Source organism: Macrotis lagotis, chromosome 6, assembly GCF_037893015.1.
Source record: "Macrotis lagotis isolate mMagLag1 chromosome 6, bilby.v1.9.chrom.fasta, whole genome shotgun sequence".
Taxonomy (NCBI): domain Eukaryota; kingdom Metazoa; phylum Chordata; class Mammalia; order Peramelemorphia; family Peramelidae; genus Macrotis; species Macrotis lagotis.
The window spans coordinates 181,427,691-181,449,395 of record NC_133663.1 but is presented as its reverse complement, the minus strand read 5'-3'; the positions used below and the strand labels follow the sequence as shown (position 1 = coordinate 181,449,395).

General features: G+C 36.7%; 1 protein-coding gene across 2 annotated transcripts in view; it reads left to right on the top strand.

The window, feature by feature from the left end:
• Positions 1-8,401: 8,401 nt before the first annotated feature.
• The window catches only part of CARS2 (cysteinyl-tRNA synthetase 2, mitochondrial), an 82,646-nt gene continuing 69,342 nt past the window's right edge, over positions 8,402-21,705 (top strand). For both annotated transcript variants that reach the window (XM_074192036.1, XM_074192034.1), the window contains exons 1-3: positions 8,402-8,446; positions 16,400-16,517; positions 21,473-21,544. In XM_074192036.1, the coding sequence (XP_074048137.1) occupies positions 16,464-16,517; positions 21,473-21,544 (126 nt within the window). In that variant the 5' untranslated portion in view covers positions 8,402-8,446; positions 16,400-16,463. The remainder of the gene's footprint in view (positions 8,447-16,399; positions 16,518-21,472; positions 21,545-21,705) is intronic.

The following is a 21,705-nucleotide window of genomic DNA, read 5'->3' as shown; positions in this document are numbered from 1 at the left end:
CATTCACTGCTACCCTCAGAATTAAATAGCTTTTAAGCCACTTAAAGCAACCAGTTATTTGCTTAGTAGTTGGAAAGGTTTGTTTCCTTTGCTCAAAGTCTAAAATTTGGCCCAGTTTACAATGAAACCATGTAGACATATTTGAAGTTTCAATTACTTTCAACATTGTTCTCCTCCTACATCAGATTTTTAAAAGTAAAATGGATAAGGAAGACAGTTTCTTCTAAGCCACCTACAAATATACCTATGCTTCTCTGTCCTTAAAAAAAAAGCCTTAGGTGGTACAGTGGATAGAGCAGTTCTGGAGTCAGGAGGACCTGAGTTCAAATATGGCCTCAGACACTTAATAATTACCTGGCTGTGTGGCCTTGGCCAAGCCACTTAACCCCATTGCCTTGCAAAAACCCAGAAAAACAAAACAAACAAAAAAAAATCCTCAATCCCACCATCCCACATAGCTATTGTCTTATATGACTCCTTAGATAAGTGATTATCCTTGAGAAAATTGACTATTCTGGGTAAATCCACTTTCTTGCTTCTCAGTTGATGATAAATCTCCTATGTGGCTTCCCACTTCTTCAACTAAAATTGAAGTCTTCAAAGTTCCCAGTGATCTCTCTCTCCTAATGGTTAAATCAAATAGTCTCTATTAGTCCTCATACTTCCGGCCTCTGCAGACTTTGACAAGAGGCATCAATCATTCTATTCTCAAATAACTTTCTCCTCTCTTGTTTTCCTAATATTGCTTGCTACTGGTTCTCTTACCTGTCTTGTCTTCTCCCCTCATCCTTCTTTGTTGAAACTATATCCAAGTATTTTATGTGTGTGTGTGTATATATATATATATATATATATATATATGTATGTATGTATAAATATACATATATAGTTTCCTATTGTTTTTATCCATTTAAAAAGTATGAATTCACCAGAGTTCTGGAAGGATCAATGACACCAAAAAGGTTAACCTCTGTTCTCATTAGCCCTCATGGGTCCAAGAATCATCTCCGCAGACAATTCCCAGATTTGTAATAACCAGTTCTTAGCTACAATTCCAAATCACCAACTGTCTTTTAGACATCTTGAACTGAATGTGCTGTAAACATCTCAGATCCAAAACAAAACTCATTACCTTCCTCTTCAAACCTTCCCCTCTTCCTAAATTCCATATATTCAGAGCACCATCATTCTCACAGTTTAACCAAGTTCAAAACCTCAGCATCATCTCAACTCCTTGCTGATAAGTCATCTCAAACATTCAATCTAAGTTTTGTCAAGTATCTCTTCTATACCTGCCCTTTTCTACCTGCCCTGGTATAGGCCCTCATCAACCTCTTTCCTGGCCTGTTAAAATATCCTTTTTGGTCTTCTTACTTCTCTTTTCCTCCCCCCCCCCCCCTTCCCCCTTCCAAACCATCATTAGAGAATCAGCTGCCAGTTACATTTTTTTTAGGCTTACATTATGCCCTTCCATGGACTCCACAATCCAGCAACATCTCGCTATTGCTTGCACAAAGCACTCCATCTTAAATTACTATCTACTGGACTCTCAAACTCAGCATATCCAAAACACAACTCATGCCATTTCCTTCCAAGCCCTCCCCCTTCCTACCTTCTCAGTCACCATTGTCATCTCAACTCCTCACTCACCTTTTATTTTTTAAGGTTTTTGCAAGGCAAATGGGGTTAAGTGGTTTGACCAAAGCCATACAGCTAGGTAATTATTAAGTGTCTGAGACCGGATTTGAACCCAGGTACTCCTGACTCCAGGGCAGGTGCTTTATCCACTGTGCCACCTAGCTGCCCCCATCACTCACATTCACTGAAGTATATCTGCTACCCTGCCAAGTGTTGTCATTTCTGTCTTGATGATATTCCTGTGTAATTTAGTCTCTTCTCCACTCACACATCCACTACTGCTTATCACCTCACACCTGGATTGTTGGCAATGCCTTTTAGGTTTTGGATTTTTTGGGTTCTTTTTCTATCCCGCCCCCCCAGTGATATATAAACATAGTTTTCAGCATTCATTTTTGTAAAGTTTTCTCCCTCCGCAAATAGCAAGTAATATAATAAAGGTTATAAATGCACAGTCATGTTACATATATTCCTTCATTAGTAATATTGTGAAAGAATCAGAACAAAAGGGGAAAAACCTCAAGAAAAAAAAACCAAATTTTGAAAAGTAAAAATGGTATGATTTGTATTCAGATTCCTTTTAGTTTTTTCTCTGGATGTAGATTTCATTTTCTATCACAAGTCTTTTAGAATTGTCTTTGATGAGAAGAGCTAAGACTATCATGGTTGATCATTACATGGTATTGCTGTTACTATGTACAATGTTCTGGTTCTGCTCATTTCACTCAGCATCAGTTCATATAAATTTTTCCATATTTTTCTAAAATCTGTCTATTCATCATTTCTTATATCATTATAATATTACATTCATATACCACACCTTGTTCAGTCATTCCTCAATTGATGTCTAATTCTTTGTATTAATCAGATCTTTATCTAATTCTTTGCCACTTCAAAAAGAACTACTATGAATAAATTTTGTCCTTTGGGACAATAAAAATAGATCCAAATTGCTCTCCAGAATGGTTGGATCAGTTCATGGTCCCACCAACATTAGTGTCCTGGTTTTCCTATATTCCCTTCAACTTTGATCATTTTCCTTTTTTTTTTTTGTCATTTTAGCAATCTGATAGGTATGAGGTGATACCTCAGCATTGTTTTAATTTGCATTTTTCTAATCGGTAATAATGTAGAGCATTTTTTCATATGACCATAGGTAGCTTTAATTTCTTCATCTGAAAACCGCCTTTGACCATTTATCCATTGGGGAATGAATTATATTCTCATAAATTTGACTCTTTATCTATTTTAGAAATGGGGCCTTTAACAAAAACACAGGCTGTAAAAACTATTTCCCAGCTCTCTGCTTCCTCCTAATCTTGGTTGCACTGGTTTTGTTTGTGCAAAAACTTTTCAATTTAATATAATCAAAACTATCTATTCTGTATTTTATAATGATCTCTATCTCTTGTTTGGTCGTAAATTCATCTCTTCTCCATGGATCTGACAGGTAAATGATTCTTTTTTTCTTTTATTGGCTTATGGTATCATCCTTTATGTCTAAATCATAGAACCCAATTTTGACTCAGTTCCTTTTAGTTGGCCTCTTCCTACTGTAATCTATTCTCAGCTGCCAGTTGTCTTAAAGCAGAAATCTGATTTTACTTAACTTTCCATACTCAATAGATCATAGTAGCTCCCTATTAACTTTTTTTTAAAAAAGGTTTTATTTATTGAGTTTTACAATTCACCTCCCCCCATTCTTGCTTCTCTCCCCCCACCCCCCACAGAAGGCATTCTGTTAGTCTACATTGTTTCCATGGTATACATTGATCTCAGTTGAATGTGATGACAGGAAAGCATATCCTTAAGGAAGAAATATAAAGTATGAGATAGTAAAATTAGATTATAATATAATGCTCCCCCCCCCCCCCAATTTGACGGTAATAGTCTTTGGTCTTTGTTCAAAATCCATAATTTTTTTCTGGATACAGAAGATATTTTCCTTTGCAGATAGCTCAAAATTGTCCCTGGTTGTTGCACTGAAGGGATGAGCAAGTCCATCAGGGTTGATCATCATCCCCCCATGTTGCTATTAGGGTGTACAATGTTTTTCTGGTTCTGCTCATCTCACTCAGCATCAGCTCATGCAAATCCTTCCAAGCTTCCCTGAATTCCCATCCCTCCCATCCCCTTTCTAATAGAACAATAGTGTTCCATGACATACATATACCACAGTTTGTTAAGACATTCCCCATTCACTTAATTTCCAATTTTTTTGCCACCACAAACAGGGCTGCTATGAATATTTTTTTGTACAAGTGATGTTTTTATCCTTTTTTTTTTTAATAATCTCTTCAGGGTATAGACCCAGTAGTGGTATTGCTGGGTCAGAGGGTATGCAAATTGTTGTTGCCCTTTGGGCATAATCCCAAATTGCTCTCCAGAAAGGTTAGATGAGTTCACAGCTCCACCAACAATGCATTAGTGTCCCAAATTTCTCTGCATCCCTTCTAACATTTGATCATTTGGACCTATTATTTTTAATATTAAATAAAAAACCCTCTGTTTGATTTGGCCCTTTGTACCTGCTCAATTTTCTTCTATTTCACTCCCTTTCAACTCTGTCTGGCTCTTACTTAGGTTGGAGACTTCACCTCTTAATTCAGTGTTTTTTCACTGGAGGTCCCTTTCTCACCACCCCCTCCTGGCTTCCTTCAAGACTCAGTTCAGATGGCATCCCATCTTCAATTCCACCTACTCCCATCACCCCAAGGGCCTCTATGAACTGACATTCCATCTACATTATACCTGCATGTACAACTTTTTACATGTTGTCTCCCTTGTTAGAGTTCCTTGAGGTCAGCAGTCCATTTTTTTTTCTTTCTCTATATACTCTATTATTCGCACAGGGTTTGGTACAGGGTAATTGGTAAATTATGTTTTCTTACTTGATAGACTGGTTTAAATCTAGAACATCTCTTCATAACTTTTTTAAATAAAGAAAACGGGTATGATTTCTCTCTCAACACATTAATTTTTTTTTTTTAGGTTTTTGCAAGGCAAATGGGGTTAAGTGGCTTGCCCAAGGCCACACAGCTAGGTAATTATTAAGTGTCTGAGACCGGATTTGAACCCAGCTACTTCTGACTCCAAGGCCAGTGCTTTATCCACTAGGCCACCTGGCTGCCCAGCACATTAAATTTTATTTTGTTTTGTTTTTTTTGTTTTAGTTTTTGCAAGGCAAATGGGGTTAAGTGGCTTGCCCAAGGCCACACAGCTAGGTAATTATTATTAAGTGTCTGAGGCCATATTTGAACTCAGCTACTCCTGACTTCAGGGCTGGTGCTCTATCCACTACGCCACCTAGCTGACCCCTCAACACATTAAATTTTGATCAATGTATAGCATGGAAATAATGTAAAGACTATCAGACTGCCTTCTGTGGGGGGGTGGGGGAGAGGGAAGCAAGATTGGGGGGGGAAATTATAAAATTAAAAAATAAATATTTTCCCAAATTAACCAAGCAAACTATAGTTGAGCTAGATTAAATTTTATTGGAATAGTTATTATACCAAACAACACTGAGAGCCTTTGAGAGCTGACCTCATAACCAAGAAGATGGGGTTTCAATTCCAGCAAGTTTTGCTCTGCTTTCTATATGATTCTGGGCAAGAACTTCTCAGTTCTCCAGACAAAATCACTAAAAGTTGCAGAGAAAACAGCCTATCCATTTTGGCAGCTAGAAGCTTCCTCAGGTGGGAGTCCTTTATATCAAGGCCAAGTCCAGTCACTATCCTATTATCATCTATAATAATATCCACTCTCCTTTGACTCCATTCAGAAGTTTTGTGTTGGTTTTTTTTTAAAGAAACTCTTTACCTCACAATACAATGTAATGTACTTTAGTTGAAGAAATGTCAACCAACTGCTTGATGTTCAAAATATACATGTGGCTGAAGTGTAGGCCAAAACAGATTGAAATGTAATTGGAAGATATTTAACAAAATAAAAATAAAACATTGATAATGCTAATATGTGGTTTTCTACATCAAAATGTGGCCCATAGCCATTCTTCCATGTGGCTTAGTGGCCACTTTTCTGTTTGGATTGATGCTATGGCATTGGATCATAGTTATTCTTTAAATGAGACAAAAAACTCTGAGGTTAATTTAAATCAGTAAGCATTTTATTAAGGCCAGATATGTGCAAGGCACCACCATATTTGGCCTTGGAAACACAAAAGCAAAACAATAGCCTCTGTCCTCAGGAAACTTAATTTATATTGAAAAGGTACATTTAAAGAGATACAGTAAAAGATTAATCAAAGAGGATGCCAACATTAACTAGATCTAAACAGGAATGGCTACTTGTGAGAAGAGGTAAATTTGAAGAATCATCCTGAAAGAAGCTAGGGATTTTAAGGAGAGGTTAGGAGGGAATGCATTCTAGTTATCAATGTGAAATGTTAAGTTAGAGATACAGCAAGTAGGCCAGTTCAACAGAGAATAATTGTGATAAGATACTTTAGAAGAGTTCAAGCGCTCCAAATTATTCAATGAAGGCCTATTAGTTTTGCTTTTCAGATTCTCTTACAGAAAAAAATGTTAAAACTTTTGGGAAAACGATATTTCTGGATTAAACTACCAATAGACTTTTTAAATTAAGGCAAAATGAAAGTTATACACATGTTTGAAATTTTTATTTTCATAAAGTTTGAAAAATAAATGCAAAAGTAAAAGAATAATTCATCTGAAGTTGTAAAATTTCTTAAAGCACCTTTATCCTATGCATTAATATTTGCTAAAATTCTGGCTGAAAACAAGATGATGAGCAATTTGTATATGAAACTACTCACACATCCTTAATTATTAACCTGTTTTGCTGTCACCAAGAAATGTTTGTGAAGGACAGGTCATTTTGAAAGGCTGCTGCATTTCAGAAAGACGATAAAATTCATTCTTGATACAAAGTTATTTTTTTCTGGTCAGTTCAAATATTCCAATTACATATTTACATATCATATTGAATTTGATCTTGTTTTTTTGAATTTGTGCTAAAGTTCTCTAGATTTTTTTTTTTCTATTAACCTTCAACTTTTAACAGATTGTAAGGATGTTTGGTCTACTTTGTACTTCAGTGTCTCTGGGTCAGAGCTTTTCTTATTCCTTATAAATTCTGATTTGACTATTTCATTTCACCTGATTAAACTTATACAAGTTCAGTAAAGCAAACATTCAAAACCACTTTCTGGGTGCCCACTACTTTAGAGAACCGCTGACTTCCAGGAGCACTCAAAAAGTTTGTGTTCCAGGGTGTACTTAACCCATACTTTACAAAAAAAATGAGGAAATTATCAAGGAGCAAAATCAGATGCTGCATGTGAGTGCAAGATGAATACCTATGTGCTGCCCGGAATTATCAGCGGGACGGAATCAGGAAAATTCAGTAATTCTTGCCTTAGGGAATCCAGTCAGTATTTACGGATTGTGACTCGGCCCAGCTTGCAGCACTTGAACCCGCTCCTCCCAGCGCGACCTCTTTCCTTCCCTTCATTCCTGCCCCCCCCCCGGAGCTCGGGGCTGTGACCCCGCCCCCCGGCTCCGTCGTCATGGCAATGGGGAGAAACGCCGCTTCGGACGGTAGAGAACACAACCCAGAACTTTACGGGGTCCCTGCAAAGGCGTGCGGGGGCCGGGCCCGGGGCGGGTCAGGGCTGCACGGCGGGGGGCGCCCCAGCACGCGCTGGTTAGGAGCAGGAGCCTGCGGCCAGGCCCGCCCGCCCCGCGCCCGCTCCCTCTGCGCAGCTCCCCGCGGGGCGGCCCCGGCGGCCCGGGCTCTCCAGGCCGGGGCGGGGCGGCCCCGGGGGCCCGGGCTCTCCAGGCCGGGGCGGGGCGGCCCCGGCGGCCCGGGCTCTCCAGGCCGGGGCGGGGCGGGGCGGCGCTCGGGGCCCGCTCCTGGGCGGGGAGCGGTCGGGAGGCCGCCCCGGGGGCGGGCCCGGGGAGGAGGCGGCCCCAGGCCGGGGCGCGCCGGCGGAAGCCGCGGCGCCGAGCCTCCCGCGCGCTCCCGCCCCGCCCTGCCCCGTCGCGGCCGCCCGGGCCGTTCCCCACGCGGGCTCCGGAGCGATGCGGGCCGCGGGCCGCCGGGGGCCCCTGGCCGCCCTCGGGGCCCTCCTCGGCCGGCGGCCGGACGCCCGGCTGCCCTGGGCCCGCCGCGCCCGCCTGGGCCGCGGGGAGGAGTGGCGGCCGCCGCGGGGCCACGACACCGGCGTCCGGGTCTACAACAGTCTGACCCAAAGGAAAGACCCGCTAGTCCTGCCCCGCCCGGAGGCCGTCTCCTGGTAGCGCCCGCTGCTGCTTACGGGGGCTCGGGGGGGCCCCGGGGGTCCCCGGGGCCGCTGGGGGCGGGGAGGGCCGCAGCAGATAACCAGGGAGGGAAGGGACTGGGCAGTGTGGGGGGAGGGGCTGAGCGTGAGCCCTGCCCCCCACTCACCCGTGGGCCGCAGAACCCCTCCCTCAGGACGCCAAGTACAAAAATACTTAAAGTGAAAAAAAAACCGAGTTGCAACTCAATAACCCAATTTTTAAAAATTCTCGTACCCCGGTTAAGAATTCCATAGGGAGAAGTGACTTCTCTCGGGGCCTTGGCCACGGTTTGAGCCCCCTCCCCTCCGTGACATGGGAAGGGTGGGTGGGAGCGCCGCCGCCTGAAAACCCCTCTGACCCCATGTGCGGATTTGTGTGAAGTGGCACGGGCTCGGAGGTGTTGCTGGGGAGCCCTGGCCGTCAGCATGATGGCTCTCTGGCTTTGTTCGCAGGTATAGTTGTGGACCCACTGTTTATGATCATGCGCATCTCGGGCATGCTTGGTGAGTCGTGATACGTTTCTTTCTGCGTTTGTTGTGCATTTCAGAAAAATATTTCTACTTGTAAAAAAAAAAAGTTTAAAAAGAACAGATAGATTTCTCATTTTCTTGATAAATTGAATCTTCCCTGGTCAGAATCATCCCTTTTACACAAAAATTTCATTGTATGAGTGCTCACTCTCCCCTGTATCACAACCTGCAGTCTCTTAGAGATTTGAAATCATTTTATAAATTGGAGGGAAATGGGCAGTTTAAGTACTCTGGCATTTACCATAATTTCAGCATGCTGGGTACGTGTTAAATAATTGACACAGCTGAAGACATTACTATATTCATTTATTTAAACCCACCTTTTTGTTTAATTTGACGGATCCCTAATGTATGAACATCTTGCAAGTTTGGTAATCCTATCCGGAGTGGTAAAGAAGCTGTCCTAAAGAATTTACCTTTTGTAAGAGTAAATGATTAAAACTGCAAATTTCTTAATTTTTTAATAATGAAAAGATGAGGGGCAGCTAGGTGGCACAATGGATAGAGCACCGGCCCTGGAGTCAGGAGTACTTGAGTTCAAATCTAGCCTCAGACACTTAATAATTACCTAGCTGTGTGGCCTTGGGCAAGCCACTTAACCCCATTTGCCTTGCAAAAGTCTTAAAAAAAAAACCCTAAAAAAATAATGAAAAGATGAAAACTAGACAGCTTCGAACTTTGTAAATTGACCAGAATAAACCCCCCAAAGTTGTAAGTATTGAAAATATTTTTATTTGCTCATTGACCTATGATAAGAAATACTGATTTTTTTCTCCTTCAATTCATCCAATCTGAGTCTGTTACATACTAATATTAATCTTTTAATGGTTATTTATAACCCCTAATTGGTTCAAATGTAGCCATTACTTTGATCCGACGATCTGATTTCTTCCTTTGAATGTTGAGGAAATATAATGGAAATTTAAGATGCTATATTTTAACAAAAGTCGTATTTCTGTGTAATGCAGAAGTCTGAGGTATTTAATTTCAGTCGTTCAGTCGGTAAACATCTCTAAGTGCTTACTAAGTGCCAGACACAATGGTAATTGCTTCAGAAACAAAAGGCAGAAAATAATCACCCCCCCCTTAAGGAGTTAATAACAAGCTAATGATTTTTATTGTGAGATGTCAGGTTCCCTTATGAAGAGTTAGTCACCACATTTTTAAAATTTTTTATTTATTTTAGTTTTTGCTGGGCTGTGGGGTTAAGTGAGACTTGCCAAAGGTCACATTTGAACTCAGGTGCTGGTGCTTTATGCACTGAGCCACCTAGCCATTATATATATATTTTTTAAATTACCAAACTAAGGAAAGAATAGGACTGTGGGGGGAAAGTGAAATGTTTGGAACTGAGAAATCCTGCTAGCTTGGACAGCTGATTTTCTTTTCACTTCTAGTATCATAATTTCTGTATCTCCTGGGTGGGAAGGCATTTCAAGAACTGTTGAAGGGAGCAATATGAATAGTTTTGGGTGCTGTGGAGTTTACCTTTAACTTTTAATTAACCTTCTTTTTGTCTGCTCTTACCAAGCTTTCCAGAATAGATAGGGAGAAGGAAAGCTGTTAAAAAAATTATTACTCAGAATTCAGCAGGGAAAAATATGTGAAGAAAGAAAACCTGCAACTATGTGGTCAGTCTCTGTCTATTCTGAGTTTTTCTCCAAACTTCTAAAGGGTTAATACTAAAAGAAAAAATATGCATGACTCTGTAGTCTTTGTATTTGGTGGTGGTGGGCTTTTTTTGAACGTTTAATTGAATAGTTTGGTTTGAAATGAAAAATTATTATCAGATATCAAGATAACTGAAAATGTTCACTTTATGATTTATATTTCACTAGATGTTTAATACTGATAGCTACATAAATTGCCTGTTTAAGTGAGAGGAAGAACTAGAATCTAATAATATTGTAGTGATTTTTTTTTTACATTGTCCTCTCAATTGATTGTAAAGTTTTCTTGTTTCTTATGAACTTCCCTCCTTCACTTAATGAATCCTGCCAGTAAGTAAACTTGTTTCAAATACAGTCTAATGTGAATATACAAGGTGTGGTTTCTGGCTGCAGAGAGCTCACAGTTTGATTGAAAAGAAATAATTATATGGTATAGTATGGAAATATCAATGGATGGTAGAGAAATCTTTTATAATCTGGCCTGGATCAGGGATATTTCATAGTTGATTTGGAACTTGATGGATGGATCAGAAGCTGTGTTTGATAACAGAGTTTTTTGTAGAGGATTTTGGAGGGTCTTAGTATTCTTAGGCTAAGGAACATGTATTGCATCCTGCAGGGAATGGAAAACCAAGATTTTTGAGCAGTTTCTGAAAACCATAGAATTATAGAATTGGATAGAATTGTAGAGGTCAGCTAGTCCCATCACTTTAAAGATGGGATAAAGAAAACCAAGGGATATGGTGAACTATAGAAGGTCATATCTGATATTCATTGGCTTCATACCTTGGGTTAAACTAGTAACTACAACTTGCCATTTTAAAGCACAAATTAATTAATTAGTGTTTATTAAATGCCTACAATGCTAACTAAAAATTTAACCCTAATAGAGTAGTGCTTCACAAACTTTATAGTTTTCAAAAATTATAGAGGACCCCAAATGTGGGTTTTGTGAGTTATATCTATCAATATTTACCATAATAAAATTTAAGCTGATAAAATTAAAAATATTAATAATAAACTCACTACATGTTAATATTACTTTTTAACATAAAATACTTAAAAATGAGAATGACATTTTATCTATTTTTATAGATCACTTTTAATGTCTGACAATAGAAAACAGCTGAATTTTTATATCTGCTGTAATCAATCTGTTGTGTTGTTTTGGTTGAGGTATATGATGAAAATATGACCTTCATAACCATATAGTTGAAAAACAGAAGAATATTTTAATGATGCAAATAACATCTTAGCATTATGTAGCTCCCTGTGACCTCACAGATCCCCTGGAAGAACTTGGGGACCCTCAGAAGTGTGAAGACCACACTTTGAGAACTGCTGATAGAGAGATTGACCTGGACTGCTATATCAGCCTCCCAGACTTTTTTTTTTCTTTTTATCAGTCTTCCACACATTAATCTTAGTAAGTCATGGGTCTGATCATGGCTCTTTTCCCCTCAAATCCTTATTGATTTCCTATTTTCTCTAAAATAAAAACACTCTCTTTATTGGCATTTAAGTCTTGGTCCAATCTTGATACAATTCCCCTCCCCAGTTTGATGTCGGTTCTTCTTCTTCTTCTTGTATATTCTATGTTCTGACTAACCCAGACTGCCTCAAAGCCTTGACTCCTCATCTTCCCTTCAGCTCAGGGAAGGCTTCATAATTGAATGAATTGTCATACTGGAAAGTGGAAAGGAAGCCTAGATATTCTGCCAAAACAGCACTGCCCCCTGCAGTCCACAATTTAGCAGCATCGTGAATGAAGGTAGATTTCTTTTGGAAAGTCCTCTTGATCAAAGATAGGCTTTTACAGCATCTCATTCTTGGAAGGGACCAGAAATCCTTTGTCTGAATCATATTGAAGAAGAATACCCTTTCCAGTATCCCCAACTAGCTCCTTGAAGAATTCCCTGGGCTGACCATTTCAGTTTTAGATAGCTTTCATTTTGGGGACATTTTTTCCCCCTTATATTGTGTCTATATTAGTCCTCATATGTATTTTGCAAGGGTTATTATTACACAGTGATATGAGCACTCCCTCCGGCAATACAATTAACAACCCATTTTATCCTGCTTTCTTCTTTGAGCTCTGTTATCCTCCATGCCTTTTGAAGCCTTCTTATAAATCCTACAGAAATGGTTCATACAGCATTCTAGGGGTTGATCTGTTGATTTCATGTGGCTGACAATCCAATCACCCAGGAAAGAATCAAGATTTTTTTCTTTAAATATGATTCTTTATGGAAAGAGAAGAGTCTTTCTTGAGTGATTGGATTATTATTCAACCTGTGAATGTGGCTTAATTATAACTCTTACAGAATTATTTTAGATGTGTTTAACAGTGATTTAAATACCTTGAGGGAAATTGGGGGGTAGGATAAAATAATCATGATCCCAGAAGATTGGGAGTATCTTGGGGTTGTCTAGCCAGTTGTGTTCCTGTGGTCTGCATCTTTAAAATGCCGATTGTTAGATTGTTCTTTGACTTGTTTATTTGGTTTCCAATGTTACTTGGAAAGAGGGGTCGGTTTTATTTTTTGAATATTCTTTTAATGATGAGTCTGATTCTTATTCCTATATTGCCTAGAAATATTAAAAGTTGCTATTTATGATAAGAGGCTCTAATTTCTCTTTGAAAGCTTCCTTGAGGTATAGGGCATATTAGGCCCACTCCCCTGATATTGGGATATTGAAGGTGTGAAAGGAAACCCTGTTTTGGACTATTCTTAGATCACTAGATTTTTGAATACTTAGAGCCAAATGCAATTTGGCCAGTTTCTCACCTGAAACTTGACTAATTTATTTTTTAGTTTTTAGTTTTTAGTTTTTTCAAGGCAAATGGGGTTAAGTGGCTTGCCCAAGGCCACACAGCTAGGTAATTATTAAGTGTCTGAGGTCGGATTTGAACTCAGGTACTCCTGACTCCAGGGCGGTGCTCTATCCACTGCCACCTAGCCTCCCCTTGACTAATTTATTTTAAAAAAATTTATTGATTATTTTTTTAACCAGTCATTTATTTACTCTCCCTTTCCTTTTACTCTCCACCCCACCCCCACATAATTCCCCCATCCCCTGTACCCCTGAATCCTCCCTAGTAACAAAGGAAAATTAAGCAAAACCCAGCACTGGATCCAATAGCATATACTGCATTCTGTATCTCTAGTCACCTACCTCTGTACTAGGAGAAGGAGGAACAAATTATTATCTCTTTTCCGAAACCAAAATCTATCTACTTTAGTGTTTTTTGTTATCTTAGTCAACTTTTGTATATTGTTTTTCTGATTTCAGTTATTTCATTCTGCTTTAATTCACACAGATTTTAATAAGAATTCTTCATTTATTAGAGTGTGTGATAGTGTTTTATTGTGTTGAATTTATTTAACTAAAACGGGCATCTGTAACTTTGTTTTCAATATTTTGCTACTGCAAAAATGCTTTTAGGAGTGTTTTGGTGAATATGGAATCTTTTTGCCTTGTTCTTCTTAGGGTTTATTGCCCCAGAAGTGGAATCATTAGGTGAACAGTTTTGTGAATTTTCTACCAACTTCAAATTATTTTCTAGCCAGTGGGACTAAATCATAACTCTGCTAATATCTTCTTCCCATTGCCTAACACATTATTTATTTTTGTCATTTATCATCCTAGCCATTTTGAAGGTGCGATGAAACTTCAATTTCAATTAATGATTTGTAACATTTTTCAAATGGTTTTTGAATTTTGTAATTCATTTGAAAACCATATCTTTTGACCTCTTCTTATTTATTGGAGAACTGCTCTTGGTCAGATATTTGTGCAAATTCCCCTTGAATATAAATTATCATGTTTTAACAGAGGTATGTGAAAACATTACTTTTCTAATTTGTACCTTTTATTTCTCTCGCATATTGATTTTGTTCAAAAATTTTTTGGTAATGAATTATCAAAATTGATTGTTTTTATCTTATATGACCATTTTTAGTATGTTTAATAATTCTTCTTCCACCTCTCACTCTCAAACAGAATTGTGAAAGGTATCTCGTTCCATATCCCATATTTTGTTTTTGATTTAATCATTCATATTTAGATTGAATATCCATTTCAGGCAAATTGTGGTACTTGATTTGAAATGCTAAACTGCTTTTCTAATTTTATAGGGAGTTCTTTTTTTTATTTAAAGATTTTATATATTTTGAGTTTTACAGGTTTTTTCCCCCTAATTTTACTCCCCCCCCCAAAGCAATTTATCAGTCTTTATATTGTTTCCATGGTGTACATTGATCCAAATTGAGCGTGATGAGAGAGAAATCATATCCTTAAGGAAGAAACATAAATTATAAGAGATAACAAGATCAGATAATAAGATATCAGGCTTCCCCCCCCCCCCCCAAATTAAAGGTACTGGTCTTTGTTCAAACTTAGGGAGTTCTTTTTTAAAATTTTTTAAATTTAAATTTTATTTTTATTTTTGTGAGTCAGTGGGATTAAGTGACTTGCCCAAGGTCACATAGCTAGGTAATTATCAAGTGTTGGAGGTTGAATCTGAACTCAGGTCCTCTTGGCTCCAGGACTGGTGCTCTATCCACTGTGCCACCTAACTACCTCTGTAGGGAGTTCTTTGTCTGAAAGTTTGTGGCAATTTAGGAAATGAGGCAAAATTAGATTTTTTTTATCAGTACAAATTAATAATTTATTATAATTCCCCAATTTAAATGGCAGTAATTAAAATATTGCAATATTGTCTTGTATTCAGTAAAGACACCATATTTATGCTTCTTCCATAAATATAGCTGCATATCAAGTGATAAGTATAATTAAAATAGCTTTGCTGAGATGTTCTCTATGATAACTAAGCAGTTGTCACTGATGGTCAGAAAGGACTGAATTCAAATGTGGCCTCAAACAAGTTGTATTATTATTCTGGACAAATCACTTCTATGTTTCAGTTTCCTCATCTATAAAATGAGGCTATATAAATAGCACCTACCTCCCAGGGTTATGATGAGGATAAAATGAGATAATATTTATAAAGCACTTAAAAATTTTAAAGTTATTTATAATGCTAGCTATAGTCATTTAAAAAAGTTAATGGGATGGGTGTGTGTATATATATATATATATATATATATCGTACACAATAAATATATGTATATTATGTAGTTTTTTTATGTACTTATTACCTATTTTGCATAGACAAAATATATATTGTGTGTACAATAAATAAATGCACAGTCCACCGACGTTGACTTAGACATAAATATTTATTTTGTAAAATAAGTGTTCAGAGATTTTTTTTTTTTTTTTGGTTAGCCAATATTCTTTTGACCCTTTTCATCAAGATTTATCTTACAGTTTGAAGTTGAGAAAGTTTGTTTCCCTTCTTGCCCCAAAAGTAGATAGTGCTAATAGAGAGCTTGATCTAATTGTTTAATATCCACACATTAAAATAATTGCTTTATTGGGAAATCAGAGTCAAGAGTTTTTTGATGATTTCTTAACTAGATGCCCCCCCCTTTAAAATTGTACTCAAAATATATTATGAAGTATAGTATAAAAGGCCATGGCATTTAATTCCCCAACAGTATAACAATTTCTTAAAAGTTTTTCTTATAAAGCTTTATTAGGAAAACATTAATATTAGTGTATTTTTTTTCTCTCTGTATTGAACCAGAGGAGAAACTGTACAGATTGTATGTAGTCTGTGGGAAAGGCTACAGAAGTTTTCAAATACTGTAGCTATTTAATGATAATATTTAGAGAATTTCTTCTTATACTAGTAGATATAAACAAGCTTAAACTCCCAAAACAAAATCCAGAAGAGATTCTCTGTAATTCAGAGAGTATCTTTATTGGTTTATTGTAATGTAGACTTAGAGTACAATGATTCTGGAACAGTTTTTTGTTTTACAAACTAAGTTGAGCAAACTTACCTTTAGACCTTGATTTGAAAGAATCTCCTTTCTTTCTCAATTCCCAGAACCCTTTCCTCATTTCTGTTCTATAGCTTTTCCTCACCTCTGTAACTATATTGTAAACTCCATGAGGGCAGGGATTATTTATTTTAATCTTGATATTTCACATAATATCTGGCTAAGCATGTTTCTTCTGCACAGTAGACACTGGACACTCAGTAGATACTTGTTTAAGGAATGACTTGAAACTTTTAAACACATGTATTTAAAAATTCATGATTTTAACAGTAGTTATTTTAAGTAATTAAGTAGTTATTTTCTATATTAAAAACAGGAATTAAAATCTAAGTTTCTCTTTTCAGTTCATATGTTCGGTTTGATATAATTAGAAGAATCTTAACAAAGGTTTTTGGATACAACATTGTCATGGTGATGGGGATTACAGATATAGATGATAAAATAATCAAAAGAGCAGCTGAAGTAAGTATGAAATAATATTAATTTGTTAACTGAGTATTGAAACTTCTCATATATTGTTATTTATACTTTTAAAATACTCTGACTAAACCAATCAGGGACTTGTACTTGTTTTTTAAATCATATCAGAGTAAGTTATTATTGAGTAAATAAGATGCTTTAATTCTTTTAGATTCTTAGGCTCTATCAATAAATTAGTTTTGATATTTTCTTTGGTACTATAAAAGCTTGAATTTTGTCCTCCAAATGAATAATTTATTTATTATGCTAATCACCCTTGTAGTGACTTTTAAAGATTATTTTGTTAGTCATTGGTTAAGAACATGGATCTTCGTCATTTTAATTGCCTATTAATTTAGAAAAACTTAGAAAAATCTCAATGCTTCTTACGTTCTTAGTTTAATTTTAGTGTATGTATATTGCGTATATATACATATATGTCATTGAAAGGAAGGAGGGTGAGATTATATAATTAATGCTTGCAATGGGAGAGAGTTTCTAGATTTAAAAAACAATATTCTGCAATTAGATATTCTGCCTATATAACTTCTTCATAAGGTATTTCATGAGTAATTGACTTTTCCCATTTGGACCTAGGAAAAATATTTTTATGGTATTGCTAATTAATATTAAAATGAATTCAGAGGAAAATCAGTTGGGCTAGTTGTTTTTTGGAGAAGAGGTAAAGAAAAGAGTAACAGATAGCTGAAGAGAAATCTCACTGCCACTTAGCCTTGAATCTCTCTCAGATACTGTGTTTGCAGGAAATCTACTTAGGATAAAAAGACAGACAATAGACACACAGATACACATAGAGACACACATGTATGTTTACACGCAAGCACACTCACAGGTTTTTTTAAGTTTTTAAGTCCTCTAGGGCTATAAAGAAGCTGCATGATGTAGTGGGAAGAGTCCTAGATTGTGAATTGGCATGCCTGGCTTTAAATTACAGGCCTAGTATATAACTTTATGACTTCAGGTAAATCAAGAAGCTCCTTAGTTACCTGTAAATTAAGAGGTCTGGCATAGAGATTTGTTTGGTTGGAAAAAGATTGTAGGAATAAAAGTTTGAAACAGGATGAAATGAGAAATTGATTATAAGAGGACTTGAATTTCAAACTTGAGGAGTCGAGATTTTAATTAGTAGGTGATAGGGGGAGGCATTGTAAATTTTTAATCAGGAGAATAACTGATAAAAAAAAATATTCATTTTGTTTCTTCCCAAGAAGATTTTCCTGAAAACCATATTTCTGTATAATCTCTCTTTCATAATTGACTGGCAGTGGGTGGAGTATAGAGTATATCTACAAGGCTTGTAGCAGGAATCGGTGAGTTTGATGACCCAGACAAGGGTCTGAAAAGAAGAGACAGTGAGAAAGAAGAATTGCCAGGATTTGGTGATGGAGTATAAAGGGTATATAAAAGGAAGAGAGAAATTAAGCTTTATTATTATGAGTTTGAACCTAGTCTACCAGATTATGTTGATGGAGATGAGGATGTATTAGGAAGGGGAGTTTGGAAAAGGTACTTTCAGTTTTTTAAAAAATTTATTTTTAGATGTGGAGTATTTTCAAGAAGTGAATCACCTACACATATTCTGTGTGTGTGTATATACACGCACATACATCTTTTTATTGTCTTCAGGGGAGAGCACTACCTCTAGTGTGAGAACCACTGAGCCCTTTTCAAGGCTGGTCATCACCTTTGGTATCCATGTGATTGATTTAACTTTTATTTGTGACTCCAAGAAGCCATAACATGCACAGCAATCACATTCTGTTAAACTGTTTTGGTAGACGGGTTAAGCCAGTTTGAGGGTAACCTCGGGCCTCAAATCCTTGGTGAGTTGTGGGGAGGGGGTATCTACCCCAAACATATGAATATTTCCCCTAGTGGCTGAACTGTGAAGCTCTTAGAAATTGCTTAGACAGCAAGGACACCAAGGTCCTCTGTCCCCTGCTTCCCCCAGACACTGCCCTGTCATTCGGATTTTTGTTTTGCTGCTGGACTGCAGTGACTCTGGAAGAGAGAGTGAATCCAGTGATGTTAAGCAATTCTACTTGACATGTTTTTATATGTTTACAGATGAGAAAACTGAGACTTGAAGAGTGACTAAGTGACTTACTTGTAGTGATATGCTTTGTGTCAGGAACTGGAATTTGAATGTAGATCTCCTGACACTTTATTGAAAATGCTCTTGACATTATATCATATTTCGTGTGAGGAGTCATAAACTAATTTAATTTTGTTTATAAAGAAGTGTGCATTTTTTGATGATAAAAGTATTTCTTTTACATCCCTGGTAATAATAATAATCCATTTTTAAAGTATTTGTCTAAAAGGCTATTATTTTATCTTCCTGCCTTATTTTCTAATGGTGGCAAAATCTTGCAAGCCATCTGCTTTGAGGTTTGTTTTAAAAATATTTTAAATTATGATATTACACTTATCTGAATTACTCTTAACATTTAATTTTTGGCACATTTTTTGAGTTTGTTAGACAAAAAGAAGAGCAGAAGGATTTATTAAATGAGTTTGAGATAGAAATTTTGAAACTAGGTTCCTTAGCTTATTAACATTTAGCTTTTCAAAAAGTGAAAATTTTTTTCTCATGGCTCAAGGCAGCTGTCTTTTGTTCTAATCAGATACCACTATTTATGAGTACCTTGAAGCTGTGATGATAGTGATTGAAGTGCAACATCTGTGAGCAATTAGAAACTCCTAAATACTAGAGTCCTATGTTTGTCCCCATTTAGTTATTTCTTCATTGGCAGAAATTAGTTGATTCTTTAATCTAGCTTTACAAACAAAGGAAAACTAGTTTACGTTATCTCAAATGACATACAGATTTCTTATAGGGTGTTCTATAGAAAATAAAATGTTAGCACATGATTTAAAGCCTTTCTATGTTATAGTGGGAGAGATGCCTTCTCAAGTCAAGATTGAACCAGATTAAAATAATTCACTAATGTTTTAGCAAAGTAAAATACAGTAATACACACACACACACACACACACACACACACAATAATTTGTGGTTTTTCTATGTTAATTTGCTGCCTGTAGGACTCTTCTATTTGAGTTTGACTCCACTGGATTAGGTGATATCAATCAGATTGAGAAATATTGCATGATCTGACTCTGATAAAGTTGTAGCTGATTTGTTCATCACATTTTCAGATAACACAAAGTTGAGAGGATCTCTTATGTACTGGGTGATAAAAATCATGATCCAAAAGATCTTGATAGGCTAGATTATTAGACTGAATCTAATAAGATAAAAATTTAATAAGTCTTGCACTTTGAGTAATTATAGTCAAGTATAAGAGTGGGGACACAGACAGTAGTTGTGAACAAGATATGAATGTTCTCATGGACTGAAGCATTATGAGTCCCAAACTAGATGGGACTACCAGAAAAACTAGTGCAGTTTTGGACTATATTAAGAACAAGTTGTAGAACTTTCAGGAATAGGGTTAAGAAAGATGGTTTATAAATTGGAGAATTTTGAAAGGAGAGAGACAAAGATCATCAACAATTTTGAATATGTGTCATATGGGGATTGTTGGAAGACCTGAGCATGTTTAAGACTCAGGGAATACATGTAAAATTATCATCTAGTGGAAGTGGAAGCCACAAAAAACCAATTATTCTGATATTTAGAGCTGTCCAAAATAATGTACTGCTTTGAGAGGTGGTTGATTCCTCTTCTCTTCTTTAAGTAAAAGCTGGTCTGATGGAATGAGTCTTATATATAATAGGTTAGAAAAGATGCCTGATGAAATCTTTTAAATCTCTTTTAACTCCCTGTGCATTTAAAAACTGATGACATTGTGTAGAAAACATAGCATGGAATTAAACATTATTTCAAATAATACACACATAGATAAGCAAGAGTATAATCTTTTTCCTGTAAAGAGTACTCTGCAAGCAGTTTTATTATAATTTTAATCTAACTCTGTTTTGTGATTAGTAGTTAGAAATATTATTTGAAGCTTTTAAAGTGACCACTTGGAGACTTTTTAATCTTAATTCGAATTGTTTTAGACATCTTGGGTGTGATCATTATCACCATCTCTATACAATGATTAGCTTGTTGACTGACAGTCAGCAAATCAATTGACCTTTTCCCCCCAGTTTTCCTACTATTTTACCTTTTGAATGTTCAAGCAAATACTTATTTGGTTTTAGTTGCTGTGAGAAGTGCTAAATAAAATATTTGCAAAACAACTTGCATATACATAATATCTTTGGAATTCTAATAATCATGTATGAAATACTAGCAGAAAGCCTTTCTGAATGATTTCTGGTTAGGGTTTTCATTTGAGATTCATTTTTCTTGTTTCTTTGATGGATAAATTGATTTTTTTTTCTATTTAGAAAGTATAAATGATTCTTGTGAAATTTAAAATTAATACCCTTTAGGTAGCTATTTAAGTTTGTGTATACTTGCAATAGTCTTTTATGAATTTCTTTTCTCCATCCCTGCTGCCATATTTTAGGTTATTTTCTTTTGTCACCTAAGAGTTTAGAAATTTAAGTATTCCTAATTGTAACAAATTGATACAGAGAATAGTTTGATAGTTTGCTTTTTTGAGAATAGAGGAAAATAAACATTTTTATAGTACAAAATAAGGCATATTTTTCTTCATTATGTCACTTTTCCTTCCAACCAGAAAATCAGGTCAATTAAACCTTTATGACCACTAAGTGCTTGGGTATAGATGTGGCTCTTACACATTTTAGGCTTCCTGTGTTTAATAGAATTGAATGATTTAAAGTAAAATGTATTCACTAGATTGAAGGATCCTTAAAAAATGATTAGAACAATTGGTACCATTTGGCCCAGTTTCTTCTTTGTATTTAAAAAATGATTTTAGCTTGTCTTTTGTCTCTTGACTATAAATAGTTGCTCTCAGTAGCCTCCTATTAATTTGTAAGCTTCTCTTTTGTAGTTGGACATCTCGCCCTCAGCTCTTGCCCACCTTTATGAGGAAGATTTTAAACTAGATATGGCCACATTGAAGGTACTGTCACAATTTGTTTAAAACTATGTGGGGTTTTTTTTTGTTTGTTTGTTTTAGGTTTTTGCAAGGCAGTGGGGTTAAATGGCTCCTCCTGACTCCAGGACTGGTGCTCTATCCACTGTACCACCTAGCCACCCCTAAAGCTATGGGTTTTTCCCCCC